Source organism: Cebidichthys violaceus, unplaced genomic scaffold (genome assembly GCF_023349555.1).
Source record: "Cebidichthys violaceus isolate CVI_PGR_0920_01 unplaced genomic scaffold, fCebVio1.0.p SCAF_6, whole genome shotgun sequence".
Taxonomy (NCBI): domain Eukaryota; kingdom Metazoa; phylum Chordata; class Actinopteri; order Perciformes; family Stichaeidae; genus Cebidichthys; species Cebidichthys violaceus.
This window is the reverse complement of record NW_027176816.1, coordinates 7978698-7997538: the sequence shown is the minus strand read 5'-3', so window position 1 is coordinate 7997538 and position 18841 is coordinate 7978698. Positions and strand designations below refer to the sequence as shown.

At 38.1% G+C, this 18841-nt stretch overlaps 1 protein-coding gene across 1 annotated transcript; it reads right to left on the bottom strand.

The window, feature by feature from the left end:
- Nucleotides 1-2234: 2234 nt before the first annotated feature.
- tmem201 (transmembrane protein 201) lies at nt 2235-18319 on the bottom strand. The gene is made up of 11 exons (XM_068733259.1): nt 18123-18319; nt 17041-17161; nt 16709-16897; nt 16430-16609; nt 15074-15438; nt 14767-14967; nt 10223-10443; nt 8838-8900; nt 8455-8745; nt 8114-8242; nt 2235-5619 (listed from the first exon to the last, which is right to left on the bottom strand). Exons 1-11 carry the CDS (start codon nt 18230-18232, stop codon nt 5522-5524), a joined length of 1968 nt encoding a protein of 655 aa, XP_068589360.1. The 5' UTR covers nt 18233-18319; the 3' UTR covers nt 2235-5521.
- Between the last annotated feature and the right edge of the window lie 522 nt (nt 18320-18841).

Here is an 18841-nt window from a genome sequence, read left to right as displayed (position 1 = left end):
CTTTACAATAACAAAACATCCTAACGTTCAAAGTTAACCTCAGTGAACTTTACTTTTATGCCAGCCTTTGTTTACCTGGAGTTTTCAAGGCGTGGATGTCTGTAATCAAGCTAAAACTCTTTGATGAGAAACCTGCCTTCCTTTTTCATATTTCCATGTAGTAACTATAAGACCAGCGACAATTTTAGTTTTGCAGCAAATAGTGAGCAATGACACCACTCTCATGGAAGTGGAACATAAACCACAGTAGTACTACCGTAGAAAGGGGAAATGCAGGGACCAACATCAACAGCATGACAACTATTTACTCTCAGCTATTTGATGCACATGAGTACATCAATCATTGACTTGAAATCTACGCCAGAACAAGACCCATCCCAGTACATAAAAACATGCATAGTATTTGTCAGTTTGGTTTGCAGGTGTTAATCCTTCATGTGAACAATAGACTCTTGGTGGTCTAGTAGCTCTGGTAAAAACAGGAAGTGAGTGTACAGAAGAGAAACTTTTGGCTAGAGCTGCAGACTGAAAGTATGAACCTGTTTCCCACCCTTCAGTCAGTGAACTGTTATCAACAATAAAACCAGTAAACAAGTTGTGTCTGTCAACACTACCTGCTTTGATAGGAACTCTGGAACCACAATACTACATTTATATGGGTCACAGAGTTCAGATCATTTGTGCTGGGATTTAAATGACACTACAGGTAACTAAATTGTAAGGTCACCAAATAGTTAAGACGATATATGTTTACCCTGACAATAAGTGAGCACATTAATAGGTTGGTCATGTGATATTCAGATGTGCGACCTATTTATTGTCTTTGGGCTTACCCGCACTGCTGTGGGGGGGATTCCTGGATGAGCAGTGGTCTGGCCCCAACAGCCACACAGAAATAATTGTGAAATGATAAGTAAAAAAGTACTTTTTTCAGTTTCAAAATCTTTTTTTCTGATCAGGATTTAAAAGAAAGGGCTTGAAATTGATCCTCGATTGGAGGAAACTGGACCTGACAGATAATATAAGCGCTGATTGACATTCCCTAAATACATGCTGAAATGTATCAAAGCCATGCTACCACTGTGGCTCCAGGAATATCAGTCTGTTGGTCCATCGCTTTGGGAATATCTTTAGTTATAACAACTAAAGGAAGATTTGTCGTGATGTTTTGTACAGACATTTGTGTTCCACAGAAAATGAAACTTTTGTGATACTTTGACTTTTCATCTAGCACCATCATCAGGTCAATATTTCAATTACTCCAAACAAAATTACCAAATACTTGAAAACTGATGACATTCCCACTCGCCTCAGGTGTACTTCGTGTTTGGTGCTAATTAGCAATTGTTAGCATGCTAACAAGCAATGCAACAAGGTCAAGCTGGAGGAATATACCTTTTTCACAGCAGACATTTTGACTTGTCATAGTAGAAAAAATACAGGCGAAATTGATAACATTAACAATGTCAAAATGTCTGCCTTAAAAAAGATCCTCTGAAGGTAACGGACATGGGGAGGCTCTAATCGAACAGGCAAAAGCGCACATAGCGAACTAACGGACAAGTAACTCAGAATGGAAGTGCTCACAAAGCGAATGCATGAAAACCAGAAGTGCTCCGCTTAGATTAAGGAAAAGAAATGAGGTAGTAATCACAGCTGACCTGTGACGAGATAAGATGATATCCATTTTAAAATGTTCGACACGAAAACTTAATTTTAAGTTTAGAGTATAGCTATTCCATGCCTTTTGTCAATGACCAGATGCGATTAACAAAAGTTTGAATGATTTGGGTTGATTGATAAACTCGTGAAAAAGCAATTTAAAAAGGCTGAACATATGACTCTCACAAAAAAATGTAATTCCATCAGATCAAGATATGTCAGAGGAATTAACAAGAAGGTCTTAGTAATTCAGTTTCCCAACTACTTTTATATTCAAAAATGCACTCATTTCATAGCAGCTAAATCATTTTTTCAAATTTCCCAGTGCAAAGTTACAAAACAAACAGAGTTGAGTTTGGAAATTCTGTCTTCCCTAAAGGCTTCAATGTAAGCTCAATGATGCAAACTTTTAGATAACCAAACCAAGCATCCGACTTAAATGTTCAACAAGGACACTCATCGTCACACTAAGGAAAAATGTAAAAGAAAAGATGCTGGTGACTGCAGAGAAGCGAGGACATCAAATCTAGTTTTCACACATCATCTAGTAACAACAGATCTATGAACCTGGATAAATAGTAAACATTTTATTAAAAACGTATGGGTCCAGATGAAACAAGCCAATGCTGTTCCTTACATTCACACACAGACAAAACAGCTGTAGCAGACAAACATTTGCATTGCTGAACACAGTGGAATAACGAACAGTGAGAGAACCTACTTCTTGTAAGAGAGTCTGAAATGGACATCCTTTGATTTAAAGTGATGTGAAGACCGAAAAAAAAATAATCACAATATACTTTCATTGCACTTCACATACAAATTCAAAAATAAATTAATTTTAACTTTAACTGAAATTTTTTTTTTGACTCATTCAGGAAACTCAGTATAGTTTAAAGACCATTTACATTTCAACATACACGTGATCTTTCAATTAATGAACCTTCTTCAGAGAGGAAACATACTCCAGGTTACACATCAAGTACAAATGCACAAGTCTGTATACAGAATTTCGAATACCTTTAAAAAGGCTGTCTAGAGACCATTCTTAACTTAGACAACTCCAAGTCATTTAGATAATCATGACTTGACATTCTACAATGGAGCAATATCCACAGTTATTGTTTTTGTTACTATTTTAGCCTTTTAGCCCAAAAAACTCCTGCACACTGTCTGCTTCACTTACATTCAGAGATATCTAGTGACAACGTTTGGTACATAGAGCTTCATCAGGTTATTTTACAAAACAATAGGAGAGCATTTCTTAAATATGTTGGTAGACCAATCGGGTCACACTACAAAATGACATCACTCACTCAATAAGGAATCCTAATTATCACATCACGGCACCAAAGGCCTACACTATAAGCATGAAAACACATAATTTCATATATAAAGAGTGTCTTAAAAATAGATCAAAATCCAAATATACATAATGAAGCAAAACTGCCATACCTCCTACACACCTGTCAACCTACTGGTGTGCAAAAGCTAGCTCTTTTTATAGACTGTTAAAAAACAAAAGCAAAAAAAATACAACACACTTCCCTAAATTACATTCCCATGTCAAACCCCTACTAACTGTTCGGAGGACTGTATTCATAAAGTCAGATTTACGATGTTTTACTGTCGGGGGGCCTCACCCTCCTTGGAGCATCTCAAATTAAAATGGGAGGAAGACCTTGGGGAGAATATCTCGGATGAAATTTGGATATCGTTTATTGTAATGATCCACAAAACCTCCATGTATGTCACACATAGTTTGATCCAATTTAAAATATTTCGCTGCATGCATCTGTCAAGAAGTGGGCTTTCCCAACCTGTCTATGTTGCAACCAAGACTCAGTGACCCGTATTCGTCCATTTTGGGCTAAGGACTGTGAAACGCTCTCCAACATGCCCGTCAAGGCCACAGACCCAAGTCTGTTGTTGGCATTGCTCATATATCTGAATCTCTCTAGCGTCCAGGCTGTCACTTCCTTGTAGCTTTAAGTAAGACGTCTCATTCTATATAATCTAGCTCTCTCCCTATACAGTACATAGCTGCTGGGCTGAAGAGGTAATGATTCCTCTGAAGTTGTAATAACTCAGGTTATACCACTGAAGGCTTGGTTAGTAAAATCCAAAGAACATAGCAACCATTCCTGCCCCAAAATAACAGTCTTCACTTCAAAACACAACTTGATGCCTTTAACTTTTAACCATAACCAATAACTTTTATTTCATCCAATTAATTAATTTTACCATGAGGTTTTTTTCTTCATTTATTTATATTCTTTCCATTTCTTAAGAGTATGTCAATTTATTTTCTTTGTATTTGTAACTGTTATTAATATCAGTATTTTTTGGTGTGTTGGCCAGACTCCCAGAGGGTTTGGGTGGGTGGATGCAGATGTTGGCATTCTGTATATTGTGGTAATGTTTGAAAAAACCCCAAAAACATTTGAATATAGTTTAATTATTACTTTGACTCAAGATAAGAACTTCAAATACACATTTTAAATTAACACAATTCAAATGAGACATTGTCTGAGAAAAACCACATGACCTAGTAATTCCGCAAAGTGGTCAAAATGATTCCTCTCTAAAATCAAGTGTATGGTCATTCAACAATACTTTACATGTAAAATAAAGACCCAAATGCCTGACACTTTTACACAAGCAGCAACACAAGCTAACTAACATGTTTACAAACATCTTACATGTCTAAAATGTACAACTTTTTGTAACTCATGTTCAACATACACACAGACAATAATCACACATCTGTGCACTTCAACTTTAAAAAAGCAATTTTAAATCACATTCAAAATAGAACACAACCAACCACAAAAAGTGGACATACAATTCAGAAACAACTAGTGCAAACCCATTCAAATTGAATGTGTTTGGCTACAAGTTATAAGAAAATGTCTCTATAAATTAGTCCACAGCTCAGTTAGGATTAAAACTTTAATCTAAACCTCGGTGCCATTTTTATGCAAACATTGTGTAACTGTGAAGGTGATTTCTTTAAATACATATTGCACTTGACTTTCAGAGTGTTGCCCCTTACAACCTGGAAACAGGATATCTATGAGAAGAAATGGTTTGGTGAAAGAGAACCATTTCTGTAGTGAATGATTGTGACATGTGTCACCATGGTATGACTATGAAAAAAAACATAAAATAATTGAATAAATGTTGAGTGTAAACTGTTACAAAACAACACAATAGGATAATTTGACACACCAGTTTTTGACCGTGGCAAACATCAGTGCTATGAAATTTGTACAAATTTCCAAAATGCAAAACTAACTATGGGCCACAAACACAACATGCTGTTTAACGTTGAGTTTTGGCTATTAAAGAGAACCAGAAATGTCATTTGGTTTGGAGAAGTAATGTACTCATCACAATCAGTATCAGTAGGTAAGACATGAACCTCTGCGTCCAAGCAGCATCAACTGAACAGTACGTTTATTGCACATTTTTTTAGCATCAGTGCAAGAATTGAGTCTTTTAAATCAATTACACATGTGCCTGCATTCATGTAAGAGGAGCAGTGACAAACCAAAAGACAAGATCCCAAAAAATTAAATAAAAAAAAAAGCAGTCTTTAATCACATTAAATCAAAAGATGTAATATTTGATTTTCACCACAGCTTTCTCATAACTAGTAACTCCAAGCTAATGGGAAATGCGCTGTTGAAAACAGCTGACGTCTGTATTTCCCTAAGCACCGGCAAACAACAAGTAGCGGGCAGAAATTTGATGTTTTTCTGACATTGCTTAATGACCTCCAGGTCCACAGACGCGTCACGGTTGTCAACTCACTCTGTGCAGGTCACATGAGAGCAGCAGCAGACCCATCCACAGTTCATCTCCAGTTGTGGTACATGTAGAGGCCGGCGAAAAACAGGTTGGATGTCAGGCTGACCAACAAAAGGCCCGGCCAGATAAGACGTTTTATTAAACCTGGAGAAGTCACAGCAAAAGCAAATTAATTTTATGAGAATCGTCATCATTACACATTAATGTGGAAAGAATGTTTTCCCCTTTCATGTATAAATGTTTTACAGTTTTACTATTAATTCATTTTCTTTTAGATTGATACAAGTCTCAGCTGGTTTAAATCTAAGTGCATGTGTAAAAACCATGACAATGTAATCTGAGACCAGTTGTTCTGTTACAGTTGTTTGTTTTGACAATTGTTTCAGCGCCTCCTGGCGGCCATTTCTGGTACTTGGCTTATGTGCTCATATCACGTCACTTTGGTCAGGAAAGTTGATGTTCTGCCTCAGAGGGAGTAATGGGGCCGGCACTGAGACTAGCAGTAGCTAGATTTATGTTCAATAATCAGGAGACAGCACACTTTCCTAACAAATACAACTGTGAACAAACTTAAAACCCCCTCTAGAGAGTCTTGTTGGAAGAAGGGTGTTTAACAAGTACATCGCTCATGCATGGAGGACAGTACAGTGAAATGACTGACACAAGAAGCAGTCTACTTCCCTTACAGGACAACCTGCATTCCTAAGCACTATGGAGGAAAGAGAAGGCATCTACACTAAAAACTGGGTCCCGCGCATCAACTTCCTCCCCGAAATGGCGGGCAGAGGGAAGGTTGACAACTCAACTATGACTGATTTTTGCCAGGAGCTCGTCACAACGGGTCTGCTGGAATTCAACGTCCAAGCAGAGAGTTACAGAGCCTGACGTCAAACCTTTCCAAATTCAATTAGGGTCTTAGAATTACCATGGTACTGCATGAGGTGTTAATTAGATAGTCCAGAAGTTACCATATGGCCTGCAGGAGAAGAGTCTTTCTTTTGATTCCATCTACAATCAGCAATATCCTCCTTTCACTGTCTTTGGTCATTTTGTTTAAAAGATCCAAGTTTCAACCACTCTGGCCAAGCTGATGCTTCTTCCAAAACAGCCGAGACTCCATGAAAGACACAGAGAAATCTCTCAGGCCGACCTGACTCAGATGGGCATTCTAAGAAGATTGAAGAACCCAAAGAAGCAGTGCCCTATACACAAAAGGTCTCATCCACTAGCAAAATGCCACGGCTTCTGTGAGAAACCATTTGAGGGACGCAAGGTACTCCTGAAAGAGAATGGTACGTGTGTTGTAATGTTGCTAGTCTACATCACACATGGCCAAAACCTGCAAATTGAGTGTGGCATTCTCAGAAAGTGTCAAAGGGACCATATCGGAGAAGATGACTCATCACCACCTTCAGGGACATTCAGGGAAGATTACATAAGAGTCCATAAAGTTTGCAAACAATTGAATGGCCCTCATGATACACCCAACGCCCAGAAGCTTGACTCGGGCTGGGTGATTGTAGGCAACGTCCATTTAGGAAGTGTTCAGAATGGAATGTGGCTGTCCAAGCATCTTTGAGTCCTGCCCCCCAATGTCTTTCATTAAGGGGTCAAAAACGAAAGCTTCTAGTTTCTGAACGATACTATGGTGTGTTCTAGAGAGAAACTTAGCTGCAGCAAAGACAACCACTGTGGTGCCACGGTAGTCCAACACACAGTCAGATTGCTTAAAAACTAACTAAAGTGGATCAGTACCACGCAAACTCATCAAATACACATTTCAGTTTCACTCTACCACTAATAATTCACCCCATGCTGCATGAAAGTGTTAGGTATTAAATAAACAAAAATACATTATGAAATTATGAGTACATTGTATAAAATGTTGTTTATAAATGATGTTGTTTACAAATGCGTTGTGAAATTATATGACGAAATGTAATTTAATGATTCCTCTTTTAATTATTTAGTTTGGAGTCAATTTGTATTTCAAAATTCTTCTTTCACAATAGCATCCCAATGATGCCCTTGTTTCAAGTCGCATCTAATTTCAATACGTGTTTATCTAATACCACACTTCATGTCACTTTTCCTGACAATGGTCTTATCAAAGCCCGCTCAGTTCCATCAAACTAACCTTTTTGCTCTGATATGCATCGTTGGCTGTCAGACCTTTTTTATAGACCCGTTGAATGCCTCATCAGCACTCTTCTCTGTAGTATCTGCAGTGTTTCCCTTAACTGGACCAACACACTAATTTGTTCTTGTGAATCAAGGGTTATACAAAAAATGTTCCGACAAAAAAAATATGACCACCGTGACCCTTCCCCGTATTTTTTATATATGTATTTTGTTTTTACATACAATGAAATTGCTTTAAGAAACGATCTCTTTGCGGCCGGTATAGACAGAAGGAACAATTACAGTGATCAATAATTCTTTAAATGTTCAAAATGTGAACCTATCCTTTAAACTCAAATCAGACTAGGATTACCATTTTGTTTGACAAGGCCTAAGGTCTTGATACTGTCATTTCATCCATTAAGAACAGGCATAACACCAAAATGAAAAGATATCTGACAGATCATTGACACAACATCCATCTCCCTGCCATGTTTAAATCTTACAGACTGCTTACCTTTAGGAGGAGGGGTGTTCTCAGGTCCCTGTGTAGTAGTGCCGACTAGGCATGCGGAAGACTCCGAAGAGCTGCCTCGCCTCTCTTCCTCTTCAATCACACTACCGTCCCTCAAAAAAGAACTCAAATCTGCAAAGCCAAATCATAAAGCCATAAATAAAATGATCTTAACATTTAAGTTGTTAATGAACATGAAGTCTTTTCTCTCTGTAAAACCACTATATATAAGGTTTCAGAATGCCATCTGGTGGAAATATCATGAATGACACTGAGGTAGACAGCAATGCATGTTGCTAAACCCCCTAAACTATGAAGAGTTCACTTTTATCAGTTTAACTCACCATTCTGGCTTTGGAAGGGTGATATGTCAGGTGAAAAGCAGCCACTGTAAATGGAAGAGGCCGACTTTGCATGGAAATGTGATGAAGACACTGATGGGGACATGAGCGCGGGTTCTGGCTCAGTCGAGAAAAGCCGCAGTTTCCGACCACTGATGTTGAGGCGAGCAGGGCTGATGAGGGGGCGCCGTTGTCTGGCAGAACCTGAACTGGATGTCACTGAACCGGCTACTGAAGGAGGTGGAGAGGGGCCAGGGGACGATGGGCGGCTCCCAGACATCAGTGAAAAGTAATCTGTGCCAAAGTGCGGCAAAAAATGTCAACCAAATTGTATAAAATAAAGAAGACAATAAAGTGGAGATCACAAAAATCACCAGTTTTAATACCTGAGGGCGGAGAGTCTTTGTATTGTGAGGCTGGTCTGCTTCCGCTAAACAGGTAACCAGAACCTGAAAATAAAGAAATAAACAATCGCACCATTCACCACAACCATGAACCATGAAGCAGAAACATAACTCAAAATAAAAAACAATGTTGTTGTGTCTGATAAACCTAGGCAAATTAATGCAATCAAATTAGGTCACAGCAATTTTAAAAGTTAGTGGGATGTGGTGCTGTCTGTCAGGTTATTTTGATCAGATTCAGCTCCCTAGTGGAAAAAAAACTATAAACGCAGCTCGAGCTGCAACTATCTATTTTCATTACTGATTAATCTGGCAATGATATTCTCAATAAGTCACTTATTTATAGAAAAGTGAAAAACGTCAATTAATATTTCTTAAAACCAACCGTGACATCTCCAATTGCTTGTTTTGTCCGACTGACTGAATATCTAAAGATAATAACTTAATGCCAAGAATATTCAGTTAACTATCACACAAGAAAGAAATGCAGCAAATCCTGCTGGTAGCTAGAACTAAGGACTGTTTTTTGCTTGAAAATGGACAACTATCAAAATAGTTGCTGATTACCTTTCTGTGGATCAACAAATTGATTAATCGAAAAAACATTTTAGCTCTAAATGCACCATTAAATTATAGAATTTAAAGCTGTATTTAGCATCATAGTACTTCCATTATAAATGTTGAATGCCTATTCGTATGCAATTTAATTTCTACAATATATAAACGGAGCTAAAACGAAAAAATGATCAGCCAATATTATCTTATTGCAGATAAATCTGTATGCATGTTGGTCAATAAGTAAAGAAATTGCAGTGGGGGGGGGGGGGGGTCCATTAAAAAAATGTCTCCATTACATAGTTTGTCCTCCAGAGGGAATTGACAAGATGTATTTTAACTATAAAATGTTGTGCTTTTTTTTTTTTTTTTAATAATATAATTTAAAAAGTGCCCCTTGGCATAAACCATATAGTGCATCTCTGACAGTAAAACGCCACTCCTTCACACATATCTTTTATAGAAAACAGTGAGTGTTTCCCGTGTTTGGAAAGAGTGACATAACCCAACAGGATGCCGAACAGCAGAAATTGAACCCAACTCTACTGAATCTTATCAATTATAAATCGTGTCTGTATGGACATTGCTGGAGCAACTCAAGATCAAACTTGTCTGAACAGCTATGCTACAGAACTGTAGGCAGAAGTGGGCTGAATATTCCCGCCCACCCTGTTCAATTCAATACAATTTATTTTGTATAACCCAAAATCACAAATTTGCCTCAGACCGAAACAGGAAAAATTGCCAGTATCAGATCATCAATTGCTATTTTGCCTGTCAACTCAAAGCAATTGAAATCATTTTAATGTTACCTGTCCTGGTGAGGGAGGGGATGGTGCCGAGGCAGAGGGCTCTGCTGAGGCGCCCCGGCAGAGAGGAGGGGGAGGCCTTGCGCTCGTGAGGACTCTGTTGGCAGTGCATGAGCTTGAAGAGGTTAGGTGGCGGCGTCAGGACGAAGGAGTCTGCCAAGTCCAGAGAGAGCAAAGGAGGCTGGCTACTGAAGGGGGGGCCAGCAGCGCTGCCGGCAAGGTATCTGCAACACAAGAGCAACGTAACTGTCTACTAACTGAAATCAAGATGTTAACAGAACTGTCAAAAGGTTTTAATGCTACAGATAAAGCACACAAAAATCGTACCGTTTCCATAGATGACTCCATCATGTGCTGTACAAGTAGTGGTTAAAAGGACACAGAATTTTTTTATTTCTTGTGTAAAGAAAGTAGCTTTCAAATGTGATTTATCTGTTCCACACCAACGTCAATATACTATTGTTGACATTCAGTTATAAACTCTAAAAAATTACATAATAAGTGCATGTCTAAAATCAAAATTGTTGAACAAACGTACCACACAGCTCTGCCATTTAATGTGAGCCGTTTATTAATGGCAGCTGTCACTGAAATGCTGCTGCAGCTGTCGGACAACATGCAGCAGCTGAAAGCTCATAAAGAACAAAAGCTCTAAATGCTGCCCAGCAATACAGCTCAACGCTCTCACATCTCCACAACAGACAGTCAGTCAGTGGCCCATACATGTTATGTGTCACTGTAGTTTGTATTCAGCAATGGAGACTGTTAATAAAGTTTGTCTTTCTAAAAAAATTCAAATTCACGCAAGTCTTGGCCAATATTAACTTGATATTTTCCCTCGACTCCAATGCTGTGTAATAAGGCCTTTTCTTAAATACTGGAGACAAACATACAGAAATAAATATAGTGTTTGCGTTGAAAACAAACAAAGGCATTTCCTTTTAACAGCCGTTTATTACATTCCATGTAAAGCAAGCATTCATACAAAGTCTTCAAATTGGAGTCTTACATTAAAAGAAAGACACCTAGTTTCAGCACAAGAGCACCCAAAACATAGTAAGTTTCATTGGGTACGTACATGTTGCAGGAAACCTTTCAGAATGGACGGAGCTCCATCTCTGAGGCTAACACACAACATATAACACACATAGTAATCAAATTGAGATCTAGTTCATTAGCTTATTCAGGTTATACAAATTATTGCTTTAATTGTTTATTACGTATCAAGATTTGGTTTTATAACCTTTCATCTTTTATGTATCAGTTCTTTTAGTGTTTCTGCAAACACACACACACACACACACACACACACACACACACACACACACACACACACACACACACACACACACACACACACACACACACACCTAAAACATTCAGGTATGACACAACCTTGTTAACTACATATGCATAGTGACACAGTGCAGTAAAAACCGACATTCACAACTCCATTAGTAAAAAAAAGGCATTTCTACAGCCATCACTGTTAAAACACCACTAAAAATATGTTTTTGGAAATGGTATAATGCTACAGTTGCATTTCCAGTTATTATCAACGTAAAAGTTTGAATATAGTGATGCTAGAGTTAGACACATGGAAAAGTCAACAGTCATACAATTTATCAGGTAGATACAGTTCTCTTAAAAAAAAAAAAAAACACACACACACACACACACACACACACACACACACACACACACACACACACACACATACATATATACATATACATATATATATACATATGTATATATACACATATATACACATACAAATACTCAGGCTGGATATTATGCTTTTATATCACAGCAAAACAAACAGTATATAGCAAACTCAAACCTTCTAGCACAGCATGTACAACTAAGACAAAGATAAACAAAAGTTAAAATTACTGAAATATTATGCTTTTCTTACTTAAAATGGAGGTGCAGACCAGTGTGAGCTCCAATGGAAGTGCATCAACATTTCATCATATTGTATTCAAAACGTTTTCAGATATCTAGACTGCATCAGGGTGGATGAAGGACAGATGCAATAAAGCATCATGTACTGGAGAAGAGTCGAGTAATGCGTTTTCATTTTTATGATTATTAATTTTGTCAAGAGTTTACCAGGCAGTTTGTTACACGATGCATTTATGAAAGGTAAAAAAAACAAACCGTAATTACTGATAGACGCTATGGCATGATGAACCGATAGTCAACACATTTAGCACCATGCTAAAGAACTATAGCAATATATCCAAAAAGGTAAAATCACAGCTTCTGCAAATTACTACATAAGTTTTAGGAAAGTAACTGTAGTGTCTTACATTGGGCAGCACTTTGGTTGCAAAAACATTTTTTAACAACAATTTAAAGCTTTTTTGGACAACTACACCAAAAGGTGCTAGTTTGAGAACAACTCCAACAACATGCAATTTAAACTTCAGTTACAGTACTCTTTCCACCAAATACAACCTTTAAACACATTCTACAGCTATGAGTTTGTAAAACCTTTTCACATTACCGTCAAATAAATATCCCTCTTCACTCAACACATTCCAATGAAGAAAAACTAAACGGGTTAATGGAAATAATTTGACCAGAGGTGAAATATTAGCGCATGCAACTAGTACGTCCATCAGTGCCTTTCATCCATCAACATGCTAGAATGTTGCCAAAGCAAAGTTCAGTATTACTGGAAGTGATCAAGAGAAGCAAAACGGTAAGTGCTGAAGAAATCTGATATTTCCAGCAAACATGAAGAAGCTGACAGTCCAACATCTCACTTGAGACTTGAAACTATTAAAATCTTATAAAGTTAATTCACACATCAAACTATATCAAGTCTCATACACTTGCTCGCAGTTTTACACTAGATTAAATCATTTCCATCCAATGGCCATATTCGGTTGCACAGTTGAGTGCTCCATGATGTCAGCATGTTCAGGCATTGATACAACAGTGTCATCAGAAACTCTTACTTAGACGTGATCACCTCGAGCAAATGTCAAGACGAGCCAAGAACCTGACAGGTATTCTTAAGCATCGGTTTTTGGCACAGCAGAGCGTGACAAAAACATAATTAAAATAAAATTGTTCAGGTATTATTGGTTGACAGTTAGGTCCATGCTTAAGTTCCAGGCAGAGGGAAAAACTGAAGTATAATAAAAACAGGAATCACAGCACAAGACGACAACAAATGGGATGAGGAGAAGAGCAGCACACAGCAGGGCCTTCCAACCAATGACACATGTTTGGGAAAAACATTAATGAACAACGGACTGCTTTTCCCAGGTAGCAATGTGTTTAGATTTTCAAATGGCAATATGCATATTAATCTCACACTGCCTTGTGCTAACATTCCCATTGTTTAAAAAAAAAAAAAAAAAGACGGGCAACGGTTACAATTATTGATCAAGAGTCACATAATTTGTACTGTCCAAATGAAAATGCAATAGTAGCTGCAGCACTACAAAGATATCACGCATGGAAAAACCTTCTAGGTCTGCCTGGAGAGCTGATGTGTTGTTTCATCACAGATGTTTTATTCCCAAGAGATTCCTTACGGATATCAGCTACAAATAAACAGTGGCTTCAAACGACTCACGATGGAACACTTTTTGGAAATATTCAACGGCATTCTTTGTTCAGAAGTTGTATACGACGTGGTGTAATACAGGAGGGATGTGATTATCAAGAAACATCTTCGGTATGGCCTGCAGTGTCTCCACAAATTAGTACTTCATGCAAAGAGCTGTAGTAAGTAAATTATGTTCAACCCACAGCTAAGCCAGTGTTAATACATACATGAGTACATTCAAAATGCTTTAAAATACATTGTTTAGTGTAGTACTAAAGTTAAAATCCCACTATATTGGCTTGATTGGTCAGTCCATCACACATTCGCTATAGTAAATAAGGAATTGTCACTGTAATCAGTCATAGATTCATATTTCTGAATCGAGAGAAAATGTGGCACAATTTCACAATAAGTGTATTAGTGTTGCTTTCTTAATTCTTAATTCATTTTTGATTCCTGAAAGACTCTCTAGTCAGTTTCTTTCATTGAAACGGTCCCAAAATAGGAATCTATCATTGAATCAAACCAGAGGGATTAAGAATTGTTAGCCATTTGCACTCTACCATTTTATTTATTATCATTTGTTTTAATACCATTTACTACTTCAATCAATATTAGCCTCTGACATTTCACACACAACAAACATCTGTAGACTGTGCAGATGAGCTTGAAGGTGAGGCTTTGATGTGATTTAGCAAGTAGTTCTAGTGTTTTGTTCCTATCATGGGCCACACACACAATCCTTTGCTTCAAGTTTGCCATTCACATCATAACCTCACAGACAGTCGCACACAGCAGTAAAAAGGTTATGAGTAAAAAATGGACAGTGAATAAAAACAGCTTGTTCTGTTATGGAATACATATAGGTAATAAATTGTGTTTTAAACTGGTTCTAATTAACACAAAGCTCTCATGGAGAGAGTTCTTCCAAAATCCCATATTTTAAACACAATTTGAACATTACTGCTCAGATTCTGACCTTCGATATCTGGCTCTTCTTGGACCCAGTGGTTTGCGAGTTGCCACAGCAGCAGCAAAGCTGACAAAGCAACAGAGGGAGACGGTACCGAGCTTGGCGACGTCCGTCCAGCCCGAGGCATCAGTCGAGTAGCACTCAGCCAGGTGGAGGCACAAGACGAGGAACCACAGGACAGAGGCTACAGCATCAATTCTCCTCAACCTGAAAATAGAGCAACGCATGAGCTTACAGAGTTTGTTTTGTTTGAATGCAACTCGTCCGGGATGACCTTTCCAAATGGCAAATAAAGGAGGCAGTGACTGCTTACCTCACAGATCCTGCTAAGAAGATAGCAGTAAGACAAGTCAGCAGGCCAACGGAGACTACAGCCAACTGGTTGTCCTTTCCATGCTGCCAAACCAGCTTCGCGATATCGATGACCTCGTCTGGGAGCAGCTCCCGCAGACCCTGCCATACAGGCACGTCTCCACTAGTTTCGTTGTTGGGGCTGGACTCATTGTGAGGTGTGGGCTTTGGAGGAATGACTCCACCACTTAATGTCTGTGGGCCACTAAGCGATGTAGGGTGGTATTGTAAGTCACACAAAGATGTAGCAACTAGGAAAGTACAAATCAGGAAGGTAAGGGTCCGTAACAGTATGACCCCAGTGGGAGAAGACACAGAATGGAAGCTCTGTGGGAGAAAGAAGATGTTTTTGATAGGAATCCTGACATTTTCACAACATACAGAAATCAATAAGCTATGCATAGACTAATGTTGACATAAAATAATAGGAACAGGCAACAATACACAATCTAATTCATATTTTCACTTTGAACAAAGACTACACCAGGAGTGTGAAAGGAAATTAAATGAAACCAACTCTTTTTGCACCCAAAGTCAGATACAGTACTGGGGGCTTAAATTGCCAAAAAACAGTAAGTACATAGGAGTGTAATTATTACTGGTATGGCGGAAGTAAACCGCAACCCTATGCACTCATATGTGATTGTGCTGTATTGGAATTACAAAGCAGGTTGACAACTCCGGGTTTATCAGTTCAGCTTTGGGCATGTGCGTATTAAAAAAAGATGGGAATATATATAATAACAAACCAAGCACATGCTCATTGAGGTGGCATACAGTAAGATAAAGTCAGATAAAAACCATACGGTATAAATACTGAACTAGAGTGAGGACAATAGAATAGCGGAAATATTATTATGACCATTTATTTAAATTATTAGGATATAATTAACTTTGACTCTTCTTTGACATGCAGCAACATGTTAAGTAGTTTAGATAAATGATGACAGTCAAGAATTGATTTGTACTCTTATTTTGAATATGTATAAGCAATAACAGATCATAAAAAAGTTTGAATATAGACAGTTTCTGTATGCCAAGCTCAAGCTCGTAACTTTGCAAATGCACAGCTTAAAGAAAATAAATAAATGACCAAGTCTCTGCTGGAAACGTGTATAATTTACTAGTAGCTACAACATTAAACTGTGAGGATATCATTTCTTAAGGAATTCTCGGTGAGTATATAAAGATTTTGTGTTCACATGTTCCACTGAGCAACAGTGATGTAGTATTTCAATTAATTATCTGACAAAAATGCATTCATTCACATACTTTGCTTCCTAGATGTCTGCAGTTTTGGCCTTTGCCTTGCACTGACCTTTATGAAGCCCTTGTCTGATTCTGCGCTGCGTCGAAGCGGTTGGTTTAGGAGCACGGTTCGAAGTTGACGGTTTTGATATTTGATGTAGTATTCTACTACTGTCTGACAGGGCCTGCATAACTTATAGGTCTGCTCCAGGTGGTGCTTGTATGCCTCGATTTCCTCATCGTAGTTCTCCTACAAAGAATACAAAGAATTATAAATCTAGTGTTTACAGTCAGTAATGGTAACAGTAAAGGCAGTGTTGTAGAAAATAGAAAAGAACAGAGTACATACATCATCCCGAGGAACAAATGAGGCCAACTGCTTTACTACGACAGTCTGGTTCTTAGTGCACTTTCTGCACAAGAGCATCTGACTGTTAACCGCTTGCTGTGGCTTGGCTGTCGAGGGAAGGCTACCAGATACTCCGTGGTTAAGATGCTCCATGTACTGAGCTGGGATGGGTTTGTTGTAATCCCCATTCTGAAAACAAGACAGGTCAACAAAAAGAATAGTATAAAAACACATCTTGCAGCACAGGCAAAAATAAATAAAAAACTATTTACTTGCAATTTATTGACATGCTAAAACATAATTCAAAGGTGTCATGTACTTTTGAAACTAACCTCCTGGAAGCCATTGTATTGATCACAACTGGGACAGTCCCAGCAGTTCCTGTTCCCAAAGGGCACCACAGAATTCTGATTACAAAACCAGCAGTTCACGTCTGCGTGGGATGGCTTTTTTCTGTAAATAAGACAGACTTCTTACACGATGCAACATGATACTGTCAATCAAACCTGCTAATGTATTTTTGAGGTAAAAGTATCACTAATATATTAATGACGCACTACTTGTATTATATACTGAGTAATTACATGGTTGAATATTATGTCAATCTGTTAGCAGGTCCTTGATGTGCAAAAGTTTGGGATGCCCTGGCGTACCATTTCATTTTCAAAGGAGGTCCCAACATACATCACAATGACTGCATAACAATAGTGGTGTAATAGATTAAATACAAAATATAAATCAATACGGAAAAGTACAGCAAGCCAAAAATCCTACATACATTAATTGATGGATGAAAACACCACGGTGGCGGTGTTCATGAATCACCAAATATAATCAGATATTAACATAATGTTTAAACAGCGACAGCTTCAATGGTGACAAGAGAAGTCCATCTCACACTAAGAAAATGACAGACGCGATTAAAAATACCAAATTATTAAATGGATCTTATTTCAGCGGGTACATTATTCCAATGTGCCAGATTAATCTCGATTATTTTCTTAAAACGAGACAGAAATGAGAGCCGAGCAGAGTGACTTACTTGATAATTGACATAAGTTAATTGAAAATAACTGAATCGGCATTTAATTAAGGTATGCAGACACTAGCTTTCAAACGCAAAAAACTAGAACAAATGTGCATTCAAAAAGTGAAAAACAATATTCATCTTAACGTTAGCGTCGCAAAACTATCTTAAGTTAGTTAGCAACACAGCTAGCAAAGTTAGCACTCGGTCCAGCGTAACGGTAGAAAATAAACGACTCTTGGGAAATATCAGGGCATTTTTGTTTGCAAGATTATTTCTTGAATGTCACAATTTTGAAACACCAATGCAAATGTTGACAATTGTTTGCTAACTTGCACTAACGTTTGAGTGAATCTAGCTAAAACACATGCAGAACCTTGAAGTTACCTGGTGGCAATTTTGTATATCAGCGCTCCAACGGCGACAGACGCCGTAGCTCCGACTCCACTGTACATTAACTCAGGATACTCCACCAGAAGCTGGTTTAACGCCTCCATTTCTGCTGCAATTAGCAAGGAATGCTAACAAAACACGAGAAATATAAAGCTAAGGTTCGGTATCACAAAACACGGCGCGAGAGCGCACGCGGCAAGCGATCGCTTTTGTTGACGCCCATGAAACGGAAACGGAAGCTGCGTAACTGCCTGGACGCATTCAAATATGTGTAATTCATTCCTTCTTGTTGACTGTAATGTTATTTTAAACCACCCATGATGAAACTATTACACAAACCTAAATGGTTTCACCATATTGTGAGTGTCTTGGGTGGAAGCATTTAATTTTTTTTTAAATCAGTCACACTTTTGTTTGATTCTAAGCAAAGCGTAGTGTAGTGAACGAGGAGTGTGATTGTGTTGGAACGTGAGAGAGGACAATTTTCTCTCTCATGTTCCCTCTCATCATTGTTTAAACCTAAAAATACTACTGTGCATTACGATTCTTAAAGAAATCAACTTGTAAGGATAAGGATAAGGATGTTTATTGTCATTATAAAAATATACAACTAAATTAAATTGGCGACTCATCAGTCAGTACAGTATGCTGTCAAAGAATATTTTCCTTCTGAAACGTGTACCCTGTTACCTAACGTTACCGTGCCAAATGTC